The sequence below is a fragment of the Poecile atricapillus genome, chromosome 11 (assembly GCF_030490865.1).
Source record: "Poecile atricapillus isolate bPoeAtr1 chromosome 11, bPoeAtr1.hap1, whole genome shotgun sequence".
NCBI classification, from domain to species: domain Eukaryota; kingdom Metazoa; phylum Chordata; class Aves; order Passeriformes; family Paridae; genus Poecile; species Poecile atricapillus.
Genome location: NC_081259.1, coordinates 14,348,868 through 14,364,436, shown reverse-complemented (window position 1 = coordinate 14,364,436; position 15,569 = coordinate 14,348,868). Strand labels below are relative to the sequence as shown.

Below are 15,569 nucleotides of genomic sequence, written 5' to 3'. Positions count from 1 at the left end.
TTACCTCTCCTTATCAGAATGCTCTGTTGGTGTTGTTACTTCAATTTTGTGCAGCTTCTTACCTTCAAACTATGTCCTATCTTCATAAATGTTTCCTTAATTAGCCTGTAACGTTTAAAGTTCAATATGGAAGCTTTTTTTCAAACAGTGCTTACTTATATCATTTCCCTTTGAAATGCACTCATCCAGGCTGGCCTATGTATATTCGTGTAATGCCATTTTTAAAATTACTTTTTAGAATATGCTGCTTAGTGTTTATTGGGCATTTTCTTGTCTTGACAGTTTGTAAACATGTCCCATCCAGAACTCACAAAATTGTTCAGACTATTTATTCTCTTGTGGGGGTTTTGTTAATTAAGTTATTATAAATGTAAATATACGAGTGGAAAATCAACAAGTAGATTTTTTTAAAAATTACTTTGCAAATCTTCCCTCTAACCTACAAGCACATTATTTTCAGCAAATTAAACACCAGGAAAATGGTGCCTGTCTAGCAAGAGAAGGGTCAGGCTGAAGCAGCCCCTGGTACTGGGTGGGGGGGTCCTGGGACAGAGGGTGCTGAGGCTGTGCTGGAACCACAGTGAGCTCCAGGTCCCATGGAAACTGCAGGAGGATGCTCTGCAAGTCACTCAGCCACACCCCTGAGGAAAAGCATCCAGCAGCTGGGAGGGAGAGAATGGGAGAGGAAAGGAAAGCTCCAGGTGTGAGTGGTGGACAGGTTTACAGTTTACAGTTCTGGTCTGTGTTTAACACTTGAGCCAGTACATATTTAATACAAGGTTTACTATGAGCTTACACATAGTTCAGACTTTAGTAACTGTAGTTTAGTTAACAGTTTGACCTGTGTGGAAATCTGAAAAAATGGGGATTTTCAGATATGTTGTGCATGGATATTGAAGCCTGGAGTTCCTCTGTCCCATGCACTGTTCAGGTGTACATGGAGTGAAACAAAACAGTGGGGAAGTAAAGCTGAATATAACAGATGAGTATGCTTATGCTTAGAGTTAAATTTCTGAGAAAGTTGAAAACTTTCTAAAGTGCTAAAATATTACTAGAGCATTCTGTGCTGCTGGGATAGGAGTAGATGTTCATTTTTGGCTTTTTGAGTATATAATTTTTTTATTTAAAAATCAGAAAAATACAATTTGAATTTTATCTGTGTTAAGGTTGAGTTTGGAGTATGAGATAAGGAGTCTGATTACTTTGCTTAACTTAATTCAGGTGAATTCTGAGGGGGGTTTGTTTTGCTTCTTTTTAACTTCTACTGTTTGTGTCTGAAAAAGGCTAGCATTTTCTCCACAACAACTCGTCTTACATGCTTTTGCAAAAAGCATTTGCTTTCTCCCCAGATAGATGCAAATAATCCATCACAGCAAAAAGCTGCTATAGAAAGAGCATAATAAAGTGACCTTAACTCTGAGCAGAGCCTCCGTGTGAAGAGCCTTCTTAGGATGTAGAAAGGTCTTTGTGTTCCAGATACGCTCTATTAGGTCTGAGAGCTGTCTTGCCATTGGTTGCACCAGGGCTTTGTCCTGGCAGTGGGCTGGAGAAGTGGCTTTCAGCGAGTTCCAGGAAAAAGAAGCTGGGATTATAAATATATGTGAGAGCCTCATGATGTACCATTTTTGTTACCATGGGGACGTAATTGTAACAGCAGTCTGTCTTTTTTTTTTTTTTTGGTACATCATTGTTAACAAGAGATTGTATTTAGATATGAGCACATTCATCTTTGCAAAGACAAGCAGGGATAAGGCATAAGAAACAAGCAGAGTACAGCATAACTAATCACATACATCAATACATCTTGCATGAAAAAATACATTTTGAAGAGCGAGTTGCATTTTTCAAGTTATCTTATGTGATTTCTGTGATTAATTGTAGGTTTCACTCAGTTCAATTTTTGAATATAGCATGGAACTTAAAGTGCAGTTAAATTTCTTGCAAACATGCAAAGTAATAACTCTCTTCTGTTGCTTTATTTACAAATCATTCATTATTCCAGTGTATTTTGTAGCAGACTCCTGCTGAGAGGACTGAACCGTGAATTAGTGGTAAATACTGGCTCTAGGTGCTGATTACCAGTGCCAGGCTGGCACAGACAGGCATCCCAGCTCTGAACATATGTTGGAATCTGGGAACTACCAACAGTACCACAAGATAAGATCAATCTATAGAGCCCCCACAGCCCCACTCATTAAATGATGTTAAAAGCAGAGAGAATCAAAGCCTTTGAACTTGATCTGTTGTTCTAGAGGTTAGCTGCAAAACACAGAAATTGAAAGGTCAGGTTGTTACACTTGAATGTGCCAGCAGAGTGAAGTGGAAGGAAAGTGTGTGTGTTATTTCTATAAGGAGAGGAGAGAAGAGAAAGTTATGGGAGAATAAGTTAAGGAGATGAGCCCAAAGGTGTCTCTTCCTCTCCCTGTGTGTGATCAGAGCACACAGGTCCAGCACCAGCCTGCTGCTGGCATTCATCTGTCCTGTTTTTTGAGTAACAATAACACAACTTTCCACACCTGACCAGAGTATGTTTTCCATGATTTAGCATCAGCTGAAACCTTTGAGGAGCACCAGAGCCACAGAGAGAGGCATCTTATACAACAAGAAGGAATAGCTCTGTGCACTACAAATGGATATAGGTAAAGCCAGCTTCAGAGGGTCAGATAGCAAAGTGCTATTACTCATCCCAGAGAGTCTCTCTAACTACACTACATCCTACCTCCATCTTCACAAGTATAGGAAAATTAAGCAAGTAGGAGTTGCTCCAAAATTCCTGTGATGTGTAACATTACCCATTATCTTGGATGTCTTGGGTTCTCTGTTCAATCTAGGATCCAGCACAGACATCACCATGGCAATTAAAAAACTTCCTGGGAAAGGGCAGAGTACAAAATGCATTGCTTATCCTGCTGAATGTCTCTGCAACTCTTGACACAGAAGTATTGCTAAGACACTTCAATAATTCAAGAAGATGAATCATATTACAGAGATTCTAGTTATTCTTTACCCTACATCCTCTGATGGGCACATTCAAGACTCCTCTTTTAAGGGTCTTCCTTCCTTGCTTGCTTTCCACAAAAAACCATACTGCCCCCACTTCTCTGATATGCCTGTAGAGAATCACTTACCAAAGCACAGAAAAACTGTGAGCTTAGATGAGAGGAATACTTTGATGGAAATCAACCATATCTCTGTTTCTTCACAAATGCAACAAGCGTCACGACTGAAATGTCAGAAACACCTACACGGTCCTTCAGGCTGCTTTTTCCACTGCACAAAAGAGCAAATTCTCCTCTATGAAAAGATTATTTCTGTCTGTGGGGACAGAGATGGAGTGAGCACTCCAAAATCCATAAAAATGCTCATCTGAATTTCCTGAGATCTGTCAGTGCTTATCAGTTTTTCTGTCCTCATTCTTGCATTTAGTAGTTTTGGAGATGGTGAGTAAGAGGCCTCTTTCCTTCCTCCCAACCCCTAAATGGGCACACCTGTGAAGTTACTGAGAGTAATTAAGGAGATGCCAAGCACAGAATGTGCAAACACTTCTGACTGAACACCGAAAACAAGCCAATAAAAGTTCAAAGTAGCAGTGCTGTATAATTAAACATGTGCGTGGGTCCCCCAAGTCTGCACACGGTTATTGATGATTTTCCCTTCAGGGGAGTTTTTTATAAGAAGCACACAAGGAATAAGGAGACAGGATAATAAGCCATGCAAACGTGGCTTAACATCACTCCCAGAAGATTTGGGAGAGATGAAGTGGATGAATATCATATTCTTATCTTGCTGCTACTGAGCACCAATATGGCTTCATGCCATGCTCTTAGTGCTTCACAGTTAGCTGTTGTTGAAGCCAGGGTTACCAGCCCTCCCTTTACACAAATCCAATTCTAGTTGCAGTAACAGGCATGAAAATGCAAGCACAAGCAAAGATTAGATCTGAATAGACATTTACTTCAGGCTGCTTCTGGTTATTCTTGGAAAATAAATCTTTTAATTTTGAATAAATTAAAAATGAATTGGTTAACACAGTAAAGTAAATTGTTTAAGTAATTAAAATTCTAAGAGAATTTTAAAAGATTTCTTTTTCTATATAAGTGCTCATACAAATAGGCTCCCTACTGCCTACCCATTGTGAAATCTTTCTTCCTTTCTTCCCCATTTTTGTAACTCACAGATATATTTAGATTGAGAACAGTTGGATTGTTTAGTAATCTATTCAGGCTACTGAATATGGTGAAGAGTTCAGGAGAAACTGAAGAATTCACATCTGTATCATCTAAATTTGAAGTAATTAACATTTGAAGTAATTAACATTTGAATGTATTTATGTTAATATGCTGTTCAGAGATACAGAATTGTTTTCTTCCAATCCATTGACAATACTTCGTTCAACTGCTGCCAGCAATATTAGATTTGTAAATGACTGGAAACTTTTGATAGCGTTTGCTGAGAGAAAAGCAGGCGCTGTATCCGCGGGGCTCTGAGAGCGCAGCCCTGAGCAGAGACAGAGGACAGGAACAGAAATATCACCTCACTTCAGCAGCACTTCCTGGCTTCCCTTGCCATCGTCCCCAAAATTGCTGCAGCACATTCCTGCCAACTTGTAGACCCACACAGATCACACCACAGGAGTGGGGCTGAGGCCGTGATGGTTACTTGGGAGTTGCTTGTCCCCACAAAATTCACCCAGCCCACAGCATCCTCCCACAGCACTTCCAGAAGCCTTCCCAGAAAAGAAATGGGTTCAGCAGGGGCAGCCACCTGCATCTGAACTCCTTTCTCCTGTGTGTTGACGCTGCAGTCAGAGGCAAATCAAGCCCAGGAGGAAGCGAGGCAGCTCCCATCTCCCTGTGCATGGAAGAGGAGGCTTCCCAAGGAGCAGCAGGTTCAGGGAGCGTGTACCAGCTCTGTGCCAGCAGAGGCCAAACCGCGCACACTGAGCCCGCGGCTCTGCCAGGAGCGCGGCAACAGGGAAACATCCACCAGGCCAATGGGGCTGCAAAAGCTCTGCCAGTGCTTACTGCACAGAGCCAGCTCCTTGGCCAGGGCAGGTCACTGGTGTTCCACTGGCCAAGGACAAGAACATTTATGAAGAAGAATACGGGTCTTTCAATCTTTCCATATAAATTACCACAGACCATAACAAAACATGGGAACTTGTGTAGCAGATAGTGACATCCTGTGTTGTCTGGTATTTGAGCGTGATGGTATTTTTTTTAAAAAAGGAACAACTCTGAATATTACAAGGAGTATATTCATTTCAGTCCCAAACTTCTGTTAATTAAAAGCTTTGTATAAGACCAAGTATTATCCAGATCTGACTCCCAGGAATTAAACCTTGCACTGTAATTTTGCTTCATTAGCTGATTACTGAGGAAAACTGATAATTACTGGATGATGTGACTTTGCAGGTTCTGTTGTTCTAGTAAGAGGCCCTGTGTAAAATGTGAAGGCTTTATGTGGTGGTCCCTGTGCTCTAGAGCAGTGTCACCGAGGAATCTGTTTCCTAACACCTTAGCCATGCTTTTCACAGGAAGGTTACAAGCCTTTTTCATCACAACCCATGAAGAAGTAGATGCTTAGTCACTTTTTAAGTTAATGGGGCATCCATACCAATGCAGTTAGAAAACAAAATGTGAGGTACTGAGTTTTTATGATTCAAACTGATTATTTGTATCAAAATGAATGAGAAAAATGTCTGAGAAACTGCTTCACTTTACTCCTATTAGAAAGAATACCCACACAAACAGAAAAACCCCAGATGATTCGCATTACAAAAAAGTTCCAAACATCTCTCCTGTGGAACCAGAAAGCAGAACAGAAGTTCTGATTTTCACTTACAGTGAGCATCTCTGATGTCCTCGAGCGAACTATTATCAGGAGGGTTTTTTATAGCATTTAGTCTGTCCCTTTTTCCTTCCTGCAAACTCCCTTTAATTAGTGTACATTCATTGCTTCCCATTCCGTCCTACACATTCTCCTGTGTTTAAAATATCTTTCCAGATCTAACACTGCTTGAGGAGACTAGGTAAAATGCTAACAGAAGAGTTAAAAAATCCAGAAGATTCTTAAACACATAGGAAAGATGGACAAATATCACAGAAATAAGGTTGCAGCTTCTCTTAGTGTAGTAATAGTTCTCCACAGTAGGGTAGGGAGAGGTGTTGTCTGCTTGTTAAAGTAGATCAATTATCAAAATATTTTTGACTCTTGTCTGATCTGTTCTTCAGATTTCATGGCAAAATATAATACTCTGTTTTCTGTTATAATCCAGTAACTTTCATGGTATTAAACTAACCAAAAATATCAAAAGGCATATCCCAGTACCTTTCCAGTTTAGAAAACTCCTAGGAGTAAATTATGGTGGAATGGAAATGGCTGCAAGGTGAAAGTACAAACAGTTTCTCTCTTTAGTATGATGAGAAAAAGTTCAAGCAGCAAACTGAGAAGAAAATATAGCTTGTAGAGATATTTTCTAATGTACACAAATGAATGCTAAAATTAAAAGAATAATGCAGATTTGATGAGCTTCTGCCACAGCTATTGTTTGCAAAGAGGCTGCTGAGGTCTGATAAACAGCTTAAGAACTTCATTAGCACCATTTTCTAATGAGCCTCTTGATTTGGTTGTTTTATTAGTTTTTCCAGATTTAAATTTCTTTTTTTCTTTTTTTCCCCCCCTTTTTTGGCGGGCAAGATGTTTGTTTTATAGTCTGTTTCTTTACAGAAGCTGTTCTGGTTCTTTGAATGACAGCATAATTTTCTTTTCAAAATTTCAAGATATTTGACATTACTATCTTGCCCAGTGGGTGCGGGGTATTGGGTTGCAAATACTGAACTGCAGATCCTTATGCAGAGTTTTTGCAAAGCCTTGTATGTAAGTCATTGTAGTCAGCTGGATCACTTCACTGTGTAAAACAAAACAAGGACAAAAGCCCTTGAATATATAAAACTAAGTCATGCAAGTAACCAAGGGCAATGTAGGATAAGCAAACTTTGACTAAGTTCAGATAAATGTAAAAAAGTTTGCATGCTTTCATTTATCCTTTGGTCTGCACAAGTGAGTTGAACAGCCTAAAGAAACAGGATTTCCCTTGAGATTCTGCTGCTGCTCACTACATACAAACAACTATTCAGCGCTTTTCTTTCCCTTAACTAGAAATTTAAAAAAAGGGAACAGGAAAAACTGGAAAATAAGCAAAAAACTGTTTGTAGTAAATGATTTAATTAGCGAGCAAGTGTCTTCAGGAACCATGAAAGATTCCTGACTAAATAGTGTTATGCAACAGAAATAAGAATTTGAATATTCATGTAGATAAGTAGCTTAGTTCAACTTTCTTAAATAAATTATTAAATGTTGATTCTAAAAAATAAACTAATTTATAATCAGACTAGACCAAAATGGTCACACTTATACCCACCAAAATGTTTGTCATCATGAGTCTTGTTGAAGAAGTCACAAGCTAAGATTGTACTGAGCCAGCATTCTCCCAGGTTTTACAGCTTGAATCAGAGATAGAGCTCATTTGTGTTTTTTGAAATATATGACATGTTAAGTGAAGAACCACCACAGGTAGTTTTGTGAGCAGTTTAAGCTAATCTAAAGCCAAAGTACAGGTCATATAGAGAACTGACCCCTCAAAAAAGGATAAGGCAGCTCTCTCTCAGAGAGGCACTAGTGCAAGCCAAAGCTGTGGGAGCTAATGAGCCCAGAACCCAGAGAAATTTCTTCCAGTAGCAAAGGCTGAGATCAGCTTAGGACACTCCCAAAGCACTGCCCCAAGTTCCACATAGAAAGCTGGTATAAAATTCTAGATTCCAGCCAGAAAGCTGAAAAACTTATATATTGAGAGTGAACCATTGACGTCTGCTCTAAGGAGTTCTGCCATGTGGGTTTACTAAGATTTCATTCTCTAGCTTTCTGCTATGTTATTCAGAAATATGCACACCTTGCTGCAAATGGTCAAGAAATCTGGAATACTTCACCAAAAGTATATTTTTTTATTATTATTTTCCTATAGGAGAAAAGGTGTCTCATTTTTCTAGAACTGTTTTTTTTAGTACTGTTCCCAAGCTGAAAAATAGGAAGTTATGCTTAGATGTAAGGAAAAATCTACCATGATGGTAGCTGAATACTGACTGCCCAGGAAGGTTGTGGAAACTTGCTGTCAAAGTGGTCAGCACTTGACACAGACCTGAGTAACATGATCCATTTAAGACATCTTCACAGTAGGGGAGTGGACAAGATGACCTCTAGAGACCCTGTCCAAACTAAAATAAGGTTGTGATTTTTCTACCCATTTAGATAGCAGTAAAAAATGGGTTCAAACTATCACTCTATACCTCAGTGTATTCCAATCCTTCATGCTTGTGTCTCAAAGCAATCATTTGCAGTTAAATGTGTGACCACTTAATTTCTAAGACTTCATCTTCTGACTTTTGGGGATGAAATACCCTCTGATACATTTCTTGTAATTGTATTAACTTAGAGTTGATACAGATATGTCCATTGTAAAAATGCCAGGCTAGGCACAAACTTCTCACCCTTGTGCTCACTGCATTTGTTTTTCTGTGCCATTCAATATTCTGTATGAGATGCAGCAGAGTAGGAACAGCACTGCTGCTGTGTCTGTTCCTAGTGTTCCCTCCAAACCAATAGGCAGTGGCTGAATATTCTCCTATAATACTATTACTGGAATGGATGTTATAAGAGAAAACAACGCTGTTAGAAGGTATTTACCTCCATACAATGTTTTAAAATGTGGTGGTTGAATTTTTTTTCCAGTGTGGAAATTATGTCATATCATTGTATTTCAATAATCTGTTTTCTCAAAAATGTATATGCTGGAAAATTTCCTAAGCCTCAGTTAGGTTAAGATTCCATGAGCACTGAGATACCAGACAAGCAGAAGACCAGTTTTATGTGCAGATTGAGGGGTTTCCATGAGGTGAAAAGTAGAGAAAAATAAATAGCTTCTCTACATCCTATTCTTTATTTTTGCTGCCATTGTACTGAAGCTATGACCATTCATTAGCCCCTCTTCCTCTCCTTCCACTAAGGTGTGCCTTAGTCTTTGTCTCTTTATTTTTTGAAGTCCACTCTTTCAAACCTCTTACTTTGCATTTTGCATCCCATCCTCACCCATCTAAATTCCACCTCTCTTCCAAATTCTTTTGTTGTATCTCAGGCCTACTATGCACTCCCTCTCTAAGCACTCCCTTAGTTTCCTAGCTCTCCTCTTGGGTCATGCATCCCCAAACTGCATTTTTCTCATGTTGCCACTGCTTTTCCTCCCCATTTAGAAACATTTTGTATAAATTGCTATGCCAGCTTGCATTCTCATTAGACAATTAATTAATTCTATTTTCTAGTGAACTCCACTAAGCTGGGGCAATTGGCACTTACAGATCCCGCATTATATAGTGCTGATACTAGCATGCATATTAGTGTGCAATATCATTAAAATAAAAACATATCTACAACCACGGGGTAGAAAATATCTAGTTTTAATAGGACAGGTTAAAACTAGAAATAGAAGGTAGGAAACATCCCTTGTAATTTGAAAAGATTTTGTATACTGTCTTCCTTTTCCTGTCAGCAAAGTCAGAGTGGAATGGAAGAGCCTTCACCTAAGGAATAGCAGCAACCCGGATCCAGCCTGGCTCAATCTGTTTGGCAGGGATTTCATGGATTGGCTCTGGAGAGGTCTAACTCCCAATTAGGCTCAGTGGCTATCAGCTGAGAAGCCATTAATGTGAATATGTAAACTACAGGAAAGTTTGATGGTGACATGTTTTGTTTCTAGCTTGTTAAACCAGTAATTGTTATTGCAAGTAGCGGCCATTCCCACCAGCATTTGCTTCTTGTTGACAATGAAGAAAACTCATTTGTTTTACAGCGTGAAGCCTAATTTACTTCATGGTTGGTTTCTTGCTTTGGCTGTCAATCCCAGATCTCAGAGAAAGAAATGCAGTGAGTTTTATGGCAAGCAGAATGAGCTGTAACTAAACAGCCAGTACAAAAAACTAAGGTTTCTGACTGACCATGAGAGGTGGTTCTTAAAAGGCACATAGGATCAAAAGCTACCTTTTGAATCATATTAGCCAAGACTGGCAGTCATTGATTACACCCAGATTGGCTAGTGATCTGTGGATGTTTTCCTTTCATTTAATATTTAATTTTTATTTAACATTTCATTAAATTTGGCAACTCCAAAAGAAATTAACTCTTTGTCTTCAGGCATCTAATAAGAAGATAATGGAATTTTGAGGTTAAGTATATTTTAAGACTTTAACTTCCTTATGAGTTGTTGTAGCTAGTTGAATTCAGTAAAATAAAATACTGTAAACCCACTCATATGCTGAGTTGCATCTCTGTGCCACCATGACAGAGTGAAGTTTAAATTAGTCATATTTGAACCCAGAAAGATCCTACAGTGCATTGTACAAGTACAGCACAGGAATATTTATTGATATACCAATCAAGCGTGTCTGTAAATACAGTAGCTATTTAAGTGTATAGAATGTAGCAATCTTGTCTGCATACCAAAGGAAATAACATAACTTGGATTTTGGCCAGGATTTCCTCTCCCCTCCATCTTCCAAAACAGGCAGCTCTTAAGTGACCACCAGAAATTAAGAACTTTGGTTTTTCAGATCCCTCCCAGACCATATTCCTTGTTGGTTCTAAGGACAGTTAAGGATTTGAAAGACAGAGTGTGTATTTTGAACTCCTCTTGAAATATTTTCTACTGCTAAAAATGTTGGGAATTTCTGACAAGAGCTCTAAGAAAGAGGTAAATTGTACTTCTAAGTTTCATTTTTTAAAAACGCAGACAAAATTTGGCATTGTGTCTTGAATTAGTTGTGCTTCCCAATTTCTTGTTATCTTCCTTTGCTATCTCAGATGTTCCTTCTATAAAGGAAAAAAATCCACCCTTTGAAACAGTTTCCTAGAAGGTTAGACTTACCACATCCATGATCTGCATGAGGCTGAGAGTGAAATACACAGTGAGTGGCTGGGAATCATTTGCAACTGGTCGCTCCAATGGATTGTAATTTTTCAGCAGCTCCTTGTAAAGCTTCCTTTGGAACTCTCCTTGCAGGGACTCTTTGGGCACAGGAATAAAAAGATAAATAATAAGGATTCTACATCAGAAAAAGCTCAGGCATGCTTTTTCACTCCTATCATATATTATGTATCTATTATTACACCTGCTGCACTCCCAGAAAAAAAAATGTCACTGTATTTCAAATAGTTCATTAGCTATTACAGCAAAATCCTAATCACAGATGTTCATCCCAGCCTGTAAGGGGGAATTACCTCTTTGATCATTTCTTGACTGGCCAGGAGTGATACGTTCTAAATGCTAACGATGCTTTCTCAATGTACACACCCTTCGGTCCAGCAAGAAGTAATGAAGAGAAAATACAGTACCTGTGACTGGACACCTGTCCTGGCATAGCTATAACCAGAAAAGCAGAACAGAGATACGGCAGAGGGCATCAGCAAGACAATGGGAGAAAAATGGCCACAGGTTAGAACACTGCTCTCAGGCTGCTTCAGACAGAGAACTCTTCGGGGCAAGTACACTCCACTTTGTTCTCTGCTCATGCAGCTATAAACAAAGTGGGTTACGGGGTTCCTGGCAGAGATGATAGTCACTGCATTAATATACATACTAATATTTGGGGATGTATGTCCTTTATACGCTTAAAATCCAGGGAGGATGCTTACTCTGCCGTCCTTCTGTGGAGAAAAGGAGCAGGTCTACATGAATGGAGCAGAGTAGACCAGGGACAGAGGCAGTTTTCAAATGAAGGGGAATATGCGACAGGGTAGGAACAGGTGCTTTGGATGCAAGTCCTCCCTGTCCCACTCCAGACGGACTTCCCCTCTTCCCAGTTTTCTAGTCCTCAACTCCCCCCACAAAAAGCCGCAGCCTCTGCCCTGAGACAGCCACCGTTAAGTCCCTCGACAGAGTTCGCTCCCCCATCCCCACCGTCCCTCTCCCGCGTCCCTTCCCGGCAGGTCCCGGCTCTGGCCAGCCCACAGTGCGGCCCGGGACGGGGGCGAGCCCCGCAGCAGCGGCGAGGCTGGGAGAGGGCAGAAGGGGCCGGCCGGGGCCGGAGAGCCGCCGTGCCGGGGAGGACCCGGGGCTGCCGTCCCTGCCCGACCCACCCGCCCCGGGTGCCCGCGGAGCCGGCAGCACTCACCGCGGACGAGCCCCGCCGCTGCCAGCAGCCACACCGCCAGCTCCTGGAGGCCCATCCCGGGAGAGCCGGCACCGCGAGGGACGCACACGCCAACTGCAGCGGCGGCTTCTCCAGCCGCCGAGCCCCGCCAGCCCCGAGCCGCGGACGGGAACCGCTGGGAGCCGCTGGGAACCGCTAGGAACCGCTGGGAGCAGCTGGGAGCAGCTGGGAACCGCTGGCAGCAGCTGGGAGCCGCCGGCGCCCCGGGCACCTCCGGCAGCTCGGCCCCTTCCTGCGCCCGCACCGGAGCTCGCCCTACGGCGCCGCCGGCCCGGGCGGAGCGGAGCGGAGGGATGCTGACGGCCCGCCTCCCCGCCCTGCCTCTCGCCTGATGGATTTCCCTGCCTTCCCTAATCCTCGAGCGTCTCCGGGCCGGAGGGGAAGGAGCGGAGCCGCTGGCACGCTGCTGCGGCAGCCGGAGCGATGCGGTGCGCCTGGGCGAGGGGCCCCGGCATTATAGAGCCGAGAGCGGGGGCGGCCCCCTCCCCCGGCGGCCAGCCGCGCCCGCCCGCAGCCGCTGCCCTCCCCGAGCCCGCAGCGGCACCGCGGGCTGCTCGGGGACAGCAGGACAGGGCAGCACCGGGGCTCGGGGACAGCAGGACAGGGCAGCACCGGGGCTCGGGGACAGCAGGACAGGGCAGCACCGGGGCTCGGGGACAGCAGGACAGGAGAGGGGAGCCGGCCCGACCCCCGCGGGCAGCACACCCTGCCGCGCTGCCCCAAAAGCCAAAGGGCATCAGCCACCCCCAAGCCCCCCAGCGCTCCCCGGCCCTCCTCGGCACAGGTCATTCTCCTACACCATCGGCAGCATGCTGCTATTGTGGGAGGTGTGAATCAGCCCAAAGGGCAGCAGAGTGTCCCGGGCGGGATAACCCCTGCTGGGGGAGGGCAGCACAAGGGGAAGGCAGCCAGGGCACGGACCAGGGCAGGGCTTGGCTTAGGTCACATCTCGGGGGAGAGCAATGGCCACAATGGTGTTGCACTCGTGGCTGTTAAATCCCCAGCAGAGATGCAGGGCTTGGGGCTCAGGTGCTGGATGTTTTGTCTGGATATGGGAATAAAAGCCATGGCCGAGGGGCATTGTGTTTAGTGCTTGGCAAACACGTGACAGTAAAACGGTGGCTGAGCTCCTGCCTGGTACAGGTATAATGAACCACAGTTGGAAAGCAGGCCTAGAAAATTCTATTCATTTTGTTGATTGTCTGTTTCCCATTTGCAACTCTAAGAGCAATTTTGAGACCATGGATGAGTTCTTTCTTTCAGTCCAAATCCCTGCCCTTCAAATCCAGTTGCTACATTAAATGAATGTCCTAGGCAGCTGCACTTTAAAAAGAATGGTATTGAAGAATGTCGTCATTTGCAAGGGGTAACTAAGTGCTTGTTTTTCAAATGGCCAACAAGCAGCAGTTTATTTAGCCCATGTTAATTCTTGGCTTTAAAAATCCAGGTTATCTGTATTGGCTTAAGCACTGACCTAATTTACGTAGCAACTCTTTAAGTATTTTTAAATGTTGAGCACAAAAGCAGATGCATCTTGGGGCAACCTGAGTAGTTCAGCAATTGGGACATTGTGTGTTCCAGCTGTCACTTAGAGCAGGACTGAAACCTTTCCCTTTTCAAATGAGCCAACATGCCAGACAACTTTACCAAGGGTTAGTAGAAACCAGCAAGTGGTAAAGCTAACTCTCCAAAAGCCAAGTAATAGCTGGTGTTTTTTTGGGTTTCAGTTTTTTTTTTATTCATGAGATACTGACCTTTTCGACCAGCAGACAAGAGTGAGTTGCTAGGGAAGCTCTGTGTTATTCACAGAAAAAACAATTGTTATTATTCATTTGTACTTCAGCCTTCCCATGGCAGTGCTCTTAGTATCTGGATTTTTGCCTTGCCTCATTTTGGAAAGAAGAGTAATTTTCTTTCCTCCTTCTACTGTTATCCACTGCTGTTTTGGCACAGGTGCCCCAGATATTTTTGGGTGTTCAGTAAACAACATGAATTGTTCAGGCAAGAAATTGGGAGAGAAAATCTACAGTTCATGGCTGACCTCTACTGTTGGCTCATTTTTTTGCTTTACACTTTGCTTTGTTAACAACTGCCTCAGCCCTCTGTGATGAAAACAGGGTCAGTACTGTGCACAGCCCAAGGTCTCAAAAGGCAAACCCATCCGGGGATGGTGCTGAAACCTCAAATTCCTGTAGTATAAGTGAGGAAATAATATTTTTTTAACCATTTCTTTGATAAATCTTGATTTATATTTTGTTTGCGGCAGTCTTGTTTTCATCTGATGTTAGCAAATTGAATTTTATAGGCACTTCAGGAATTCTTTTGATATTCTTTAATAGCGATCAGCACCTTAACTCCTTGATTAAATCGTGTTCAATCAGGGGCATTCTTACTAAAGGTTTTACTTTTCAAGTCAGAGATTCTGCTGTGCATGCATACAAATGGCAGGAAAAGTTCTTATCTGCTTTCTCTAGACATCCTGGCTAATAAAAGTTAATTTCACAAACATTTATAGATACTGTGTAGATACTAGCGAAGAAACATTTAAAAACAGTATACTGAGTCCTCTAAAAGCCTTTATTTATGGCACTGGTTATCTCTGTGGAATTTGGTGTTTACAAGTTAAAAGCAAGTGGTACAGCTTTCTTTGCCTGCAGGGTCCACCGGAGACAATACCCACTCCTCTCTGAGCTTTGATTCTTGTCTCTCTGCTATCCAGCCAGGTGATTTGGAGGCAGCTGTTTCCCCTCCCTAGATGATAACTTCTTAGACACAGTGATGAATGTGAGTTCACTTTACAGTTACAGGCTGTAGGAACCATTGTGTGTCTCCCAGCACATCTTCCACAGCTGGGTGTTTGCCAGAGTATAAAGCAGCCCTTAATGTCTGTTTGTTTCTCACATACATGGGATATTAGAGACAGCCAATTGTGTGTCTGTTTGTGAATAACCAATTGCTCAAGGCCACAACATTATGCACAGATCACATCACATATGTCAAGGTCAGGTATAGAAAGTATGTGTGATAATAGTGTACATTCAGTACCAGTGTGCTATTGCTTCTTTAGCTGATAAACAGTGAAGTAAATATGTCAGTGTACAAAAGGCTTCACTCAAGTGCTGTTTCAGGTCTATTTTGAGTCTGAGAGAGGCACAGGGCTACTAGAGAAACAGCTACAGGATTCTGAATTAGTGTGTCTATAGAAGAGACCCCCATCATGACTGTAAGATGATTGTTTATACCCAAAGACCATCCTCCTAGTTCAGTTTACAAGGCTCATCTCATGTGGTGGTCAGTGAAAAGAGCCAGGGA

The 15,569-nt window shown here is 42.5% G+C and overlaps 1 protein-coding gene across 2 annotated transcripts in view; it reads right to left on the bottom strand.

Moving 5' to 3' along the window:
• LOC131583318 (neuronal acetylcholine receptor subunit alpha-7) overlaps positions 1-12,526 on the bottom strand; it is a 45,450-nt gene extending 32,924 nt beyond the window's left edge. For both annotated transcript variants that reach the window (XM_058847279.1, XM_058847277.1), the window contains exons 1-2: positions 12,219-12,526; positions 10,973-11,112 (exon numbers count right to left, since the gene is read on the bottom strand). In XM_058847279.1, the coding sequence (XP_058703262.1) occupies positions 10,973-11,112; positions 12,219-12,273 (195 nt within the window). In that variant the 5' untranslated portion in view covers positions 12,274-12,526. The remainder of the gene's footprint in view (positions 1-10,972; positions 11,113-12,218) is intronic.
• Positions 12,527-15,569: the final 3,043 nt, after the last annotated feature.